General features: G+C 47.3%; 1 protein-coding gene across 2 annotated transcripts in view; it reads right to left on the reverse strand.

Moving 5' to 3' along the window:
* Positions 1-288: 288 nt before the first annotated feature.
* Positions 289-6,898, reverse strand: part of Htr1d (5-hydroxytryptamine receptor 1D) — a 21,942-nt gene continuing 15,332 nt past the window's right edge. For both annotated transcript variants that reach the window (XM_026782106.1, XM_026782107.1), the window contains exon 2: positions 289-2,852. In XM_026782106.1, coding sequence (XP_026637907.1) covers positions 1,049-2,170 — 1,122 coding nt within the window. In that variant the 5' untranslated portion in view covers positions 2,171-2,852 and the 3' untranslated portion in view covers positions 289-1,048. The remainder of the gene's footprint in view (positions 2,853-6,898) is intronic.

Consider the following 6,898-nt stretch of genomic DNA (forward strand, 5'->3'; position numbering starts at 1 on the left):
CAAGTTCTATCCCTGGAACCCATTTAGAAAGCCAGATGCAGTCATACCTGACTATGATCCTCACGCTCTGCGATGAGACAGGAGGTGGAGACAGAAGTCTATCCCTGGAGCTCGTGAGCGCAGAATATGCAAGGCAGAGGTGGAAACAAGGGACTCCCGGCCTCAAACAAGGCTTAAGGCGAGGGCCTGAGTGCACTGTGGCTGCCACACCCTTACACACACATCATACGCTCACACATGTACAAAACAATTCTGTAAAGACGTCACTGCTCACTATGTCTCATGCTTTTTATTTGATAAGACTCAACATCTTAGGAACTCTGATGACAATGAGTTGTAAAAAAATAATTCAGAAAAAAAAATCAGACTGGGCAGAACGGGGTGACCCATTAAGATTGGAGGGTCCAATACTTGTCAGTCTTTTTGAGTGGCATGATGATGGGCTTTAACTTCCAAACAGTATATGATAGAGATAGAAGGAAGGTTGATCTGGTCCCTCTCCCCTGATGCCACCTTCTGAATTTCTTTCCATGTCACTCTGTGTGTCACTTGTACCACTTTCCTTATGGACAACCAGGACCCAGTGGAAGTAATTTGGTGCTATTTGCTAATCAAGGAGCTATAGGAGATGGTGTCCCCACCATTCTGACTCCATATTCTCTCTAATTCAAGTCATTAATCTTACCCACTCTCCACAGCCCCGTATAAAAATCCCAGGTAGACCAGAAGGCCTTCCTCTGCGCCTGCTAGAGAATAAGACAGCTCCCCACCTCAGTCCTGTAGCTTGTATTTCTTCCAATCCAGAAAATCACGAGAATGTTATGTTAAGGGACATTTTCAGTCCTGTCCCCTTTCACACAATGGCCTAGCTTTAGGTGACTCAGAAGTCTAGTGGCAGTTGAATACAGAGCAAGTCTATTGATTAATCCAAGACCCCAAGACAGTACACATCAACCCAAGTCTCAGACAAACAACAATAATTTTAAAAAGGCAACCTTAGTCGGGTTACAGGACATAACAGATAAACAAACGTCACCCCCAAATCCAACTAGGGGGCCTTCCGGAAATGGACAACTCTTTGAAATGCTTGTCGAAAATCTTCATTGAACACAGTGTAGATGACAGGATTGATGAGGGAGTTTAAATAACCCAGCCAAGTGAAGAAGTCAAAGAGGGCCGGGTGGATCCAACAGGAGTCCCTGCAGATGGGGAGGACCAGGGACACCACGAAGAAAGGCAACCAGCAGATGATAAAGGCCCCCAGAATGATGCCCAAGGTCTTAGTGGCTTTCCTTTCCCGAGCCGCGGAGATCCTCTTGCGTTCCAGGATGCTATCTGCAAGCTTGATTTTCACCTGGTTGAAAAAGATAGGGGAGCCGGCAGTATGTGAGTGGCTCTCATGGAGGCTGGGGTTGAGCGAACAGAGTGAAGAACCTGCAGAGCCCGTGATGAGCTGTGCTGTGGTGAAGCGCTTCCCATAGAGGGAGGGTGGGTTCAGGATGCGGCTCCGGGCAGCCACGTATATGCGGCCGTACAGGATGATGAGCAGGACGGATGGGATGTAGAAGGCCCCACAGGTGGAGTAGATGGTGTAAGAGATCTGAGACGTGTTCACCAGGCAGTCGGACATCTCCTGCGCTGTGGCCTGCCGCCAGAAGAGTGGGGGGATGGAGATGCAGATAGAGATGGCCCAGACCGCCGCGATCATGGCTGCTGCGTGGCCTGCTGTCCGGCGTTTGCTGTACTCCAGGGCGTCGGTGATGGCCCAGTACCTGTCCAGAGCGATGACACAGAGATGCAGGATGGAGGCCGTGCAGCATGTGATGTCAGAAGACACCCAAATGTCACACAGGATTTGGCCAAAGTTCCAGGTGCGGGTGGTGGTGTAGGCTATGCTGATGGGCATGACCAAGATAGAAACCAAGAGGTCGGTGGTGGCCAAGGAGCCGATGAGATAATTGGCCGGGGTGTGGAGCTTCTTGGTGAGTAAGATGGTGGTAAGAACAAAGGCATTGGAGAGGACAGTGGCCAGCGTGATGGCAGACAGGACCACCACAAGGGAGATTTTGAGCGCCTGTATGACCTGTGGGTCCCAAGCCCCTGTAGCATTCAGGGATCTGTTGAAGGCCTCCTGGGGAAGGCCTTCTATGGACTGGTTTGGCAGAGACATGCTCAGTGTTCCTCTCTTCCCACAGACTCGTGTAGACACGGCTGCCTCCTTCACGGTGGTCCCTCCCAAAGAGCAAGGTCATCCTTTGGCTAGACAGTTGTGAAGGCCATACATCAGAATGGAGCACAGCAGAAAGGCTTCAAGACATGACCAGGAAAAACACCAAGACCACCGCTAGCCGCTTCTGGAAGTAGACGAACCCCAAGGCATCTTGGGGTTCTGGAACTTTTCTCAGCAGACGCTCCAGCCCAGAGAACACAAGACAGATTTGTTAGACAATTACCAGGGTCTCACAGGAGGATGGGCAGAGTGCTGGGGTTCTTGCCTTTGGCATTCTAGCTCTGTTCAAAACATAAGACCTCGACATACTTAACAAAACGTCAACATTTCCTTATTCATACTTAGAGAAGATTCTGGATATTAGGTCACTTTCAGAGAGCTTTTAAAGACTCAAGGCAAGGCATAGCGACTGATTCAGAGGTGTGCCCTCAACAGCTCCGTTTTCCCAGGATCCTCCCGACAACATCACGAGCGCTCAGTGTTGGTGCTATCCTGCTGACGGCTTTGAGTCCGATCAGACAAAACATTCCCGTTACCAAGACTCAAAGAATGCATGAGCTGGGAGAAGGCAAAACAAATGGGTCACTGCTGGTTCACGGAGATGGAGACATGTTCAGACGCTCTGAGGGTTGAGAGAAAAAAAGGAAAAAAAAAATTAGATTCTAGAAAGAGAATTCTGAAAGCTGAGGTGGTAAGATGAGAGGAGAATGAACTACTTTGCGCTGCCCCGGGTGCCGTGGACTTGACTTTCTCAAGATGGAGAACACGGCAGCGGTGTGCCCCACCCACACAATTCCCAGGGGGGACAGAGTGTCCTAGCTGTTGGAAGTATCACAGTTTTGTTCCAAGACCATGAAGTCAGCGCTATAAAGTGAATCAGAAAGCGTCACTCTATTTATGCAGCAATGGAAGCTAAACAAAACCCAGCTGGGCCTGGGGGAAAGAAGGCTTCCAGAGAGAACACCGTGTTGTCACCACACATTACCCGAGCATGGAGGGTGACATACTTCTACTCATCTGACGTTCCAGACTTCCTAGAGTCAGCACAAATGGTTTTGTGGGGGAGGGAGGAGGGGGACAGTGGTACTTCTTTTGAGATGTGGTCTCATGTAGCCCAAGGAGGCTTTAAATTCACTCTATTGCCTAGGACACCCACCATCATGCCTGGTTCTGGAAGGATTCTTTTTTTCGAGACAGGGTTTCTCAGTAGCTTTGGAGCCTGGCCTGGAACTAGCTCTTGTAGACTAGGCTGGCCTCGAACTCACAGAGATCCGCCTGTCTCTGCCTCCCGAGTGCTGGAATTAAAGGCGTGTGCCACCACCACCAGGCATTCATGAATAATTCTTAAAACAAAGCAAAAACCTATGACTAGCCACGAATAGTGGCACATGCACTCAGGAGGTGGAGGCAGGTGGATTTTCGTGAGTTAGAGGCCAGCCTGATAGCAGCAAGTTTCAGGGCTTGACAAGGGCTACATAGTCAGAACCTGTCTGAGAGACAAAACAAAACAATAACATCAACAAAAAACCTACAACAAGGGGGCTGGAGAGATGGCTCAATGGTTAAGAGAACTGGCTGCTCTTCCAGAGGACCCAGGCTGCTCTTCCCAGCATCTACATGGCAGCTCACTACTGCCTGTAGCTTTAGCTCCCTGGGAGCTGACACCTTTACACCAATGCACATAAAATAAAGTTAAAATAAATTATTTTTTAAAAACTACAGCCGGGCGGTGGTGGCGCACGCCTTTAATCCCAGCACTCAGGAGGAAGAGGCAGGCGGATCTCTGTGAGTTCGAGACCAGCCTGGTCTACAAGAGCTAGTTCCAGGACAGGCTCCAAAACCACAGAGAAACCCTGTCTCAAAAAAACAAAAAAAAAAACAAAAAAAAAAAAAACAACAAAATACTTCATATTAAGTAAAGAAGTTAATTGCTGGTTGTAGTGATATTTTATTTGTATTTTAATAAATAAAGCTTGCCTGAATGTCAGAAAAGCAAAACAACCAGCTACTGGCTCTTACCTCTACGTCAATCTGAAATGTGATCCTGCCTCCAGGAATCCTCAGAATGAGACTGTGCGCGAGAGCTGTCTCTTCCCGTTTTATATTCCTCTCTAGGGCTGGGGTTAAAGGTGTGCACAGCCACCACCCAGTCTCTGTGGTAAACTAGTGTGGCTACAGGGATTAAAGGTGTGTGTCACCACTGCCTGGTCTGTAAGGCTGACCAGTGCGGCTGTTTTACTCTCTGATCTTCAGGTAAGCTTTATTTATTAAAATACAAATGAAATATCACTACAGCGGGTATCTGGGTTTCCTGAGGCAGGCCCATGGTGAGAGTACTGAAGTCAAAGAAGCTGGTATCATCTGAATAGCGGCTTCACCGAGAACCACGTGCCCGTGGCTGGAACGCTGCTATGCAAAGTGTGGACTTTGTCTGGAGCAAGGACTTCCGGAATTATCTCATAAGTAGGAACTCCTGGGACCCAGTTGCCAGCTGGGGTCTCCCCTACTGCTGCTATCAATGACCTGAAGAAGTCTCCAGAGCTTATCAGCAGGTGGATGACTTTAACCCTCTGCCGCTATTCAATGACATTCATGAGATTTGACTACAAGGTCCGACCTGGAATCTGGCTTCTTTTGCAGGCCGTGTAACAAACGAAGTAGATCAGCTCATTCAGGTGGGCGGCTTATCAACTATAAAATGATAAGCAGGCATCTGTGTACCAGTGCAAGGAACAGCTCCTGAAATGGGCAGCACCTGCCGGCCAGTGGCGGCACAGGCCTTTCATCCCAATGCTCAGGAGGCAGAGGCAGGTGGATCTCTGTGAGTTTGAGGATAGCCAGGTCTACAGAGCAAATTCCAGGACAGCTGGCTGTATACAGAGAAACCCTGCCTTGGAAAACAAAAAGAAGAAAGAAAGAAAAAGACAGGGACAGTACCCCAGACCTGCTGTAAGCCACAGACCACATCAGCACAAATCGTCTTGCTGAGGGGAACACAGAATGCTATCCTAAATAACCATGCCAACATTACAGACAGAATGGGAGAGTCCCCAGGCCAACGCTCTGCTGGCTTTTCAATGCTAAAATTTGTCTTCAGCAAGTAGTTCAAAATACATAACTAATTTAATAAGTTTAATGACCGCTTTAGCTATAGTAATTTGTAGTAATATGTATGTTATCTATTGGGATTTGTGTAATAAAAATCCAAGGGAACAAATTTTTCTCAGTTTATCTATTTTTTATTTTCTAAAAAAATAAAACAAACTATCTTTTTTTTTTTCGTTTTACATACCAATCCCAGTTCTTACTAAATAGTGGGAACAAAACTTTATAGCTATAAGCACTTACATACTCAAAATTCTTGACTTTTCCTTTAGTGACGGTAATATATCCTTCAGTTGGCATGTCTGCACGTAATTCCCAGTGGTAGCAAGTATCCGTATTTCCATAGTGTGTAGATGCTTGTCTGTGACTTAACTGGCAATAAATGATTTAAATATTTGCTTTAAAAAAGTTAACTGATAAATTTTAGACCCTTGAGAATTTTTTCATGATAGAAATTCAGTCCAGAAAATGAATTCAACTTTATAAATGGAAACTGGATGTTTGGCCCCATGGGTTAGTTGCCTTATTTTTGTGTGTGTGTGTGTGTGTGTGTGTGTGTGTGTGTGTGTGTGTGCAGTGCCCTCAGAGGCCAGAGAGGACATCAGATCCCATGAAGCTGGAGTTAAGGGCAGTTGTGAGTCCATATATTAGTGCTGGGAACCAAACTCAGGTCCTTTACAAGAGCAGCAAGTGCTCTTAAAGGTGAGCTGTCTCTCCAGTTCTCTTGTTTTTTGAGATAATAAGGTCTCAGGTATCTGAGATTGGCCTTTAACTTCTGATCCTCCTGCCTTCACCTCCAGACTACTGGAGAATTTCAGTCACATCCAGTTTATACAATGCTTGGGAACCAAGGACTTCGTGTATGCGAGGCAAGCACACTACCATCTCTGTGGCATTCTCTGGTCTGACCCTTCCTAGCTGTTGTTTTTGAGACAGGGTCATGTTATGTTACCTGGGATGGACTAGAATCTGAAACCATCCTGCCTCTGCCTCCTGACAAGTGTGTCCCAGCGTACCTCTGACCTCACCCACCCCCACTCCCACACACAAACCATCAAAACCGTTTCGTGTTTCTTCCATGTGCTTCTGGATTCTGGGCTTATGTATTTCAGATGTTGAGCAAATGGTTGGTTTGGGAAGGTCTTCAGGCCTAGACATGGATGATGAGGGTCAGGCAAGGCTGAGGACCATCAACACAAGCCCATCTCTGGCATCATCCCAGCAGAAGCCTATAGGCATGAGACCCAACAGACAGCCCTAAATGCTGTGGGGAGAAGGGGGAGTCAAGTAGTGTGGGAGATACTCAGCCTCATAGGAACTCTTTCTCTTTTCTTTTTCCTGATTTGTCTCTACTTTTGTTGTGAGTCAGAGTCTCACTGTGTAGGAAACTCTGCCCTCCAGATCTTCATATCTCCACCTCCCGAATTCCACTAGAATCACGGATGTGCGCTGCTATGCCCAGCTTGGGGTGTGTGTGTGTGTATCCATGCATGAACGCATCTGTGTGAGATTTCAGGTACACCTGTGCCACAGTGTGTGTGAGGGTCTGAGAACAACCTCAGG

The sequence above is a fragment of the Microtus ochrogaster genome, chromosome 10 (assembly GCF_000317375.1).
Source record: "Microtus ochrogaster isolate Prairie Vole_2 chromosome 10, MicOch1.0, whole genome shotgun sequence".
In the NCBI taxonomy this organism is placed as follows: Eukaryota; Metazoa; Chordata; class Mammalia; order Rodentia; family Cricetidae; genus Microtus; species Microtus ochrogaster.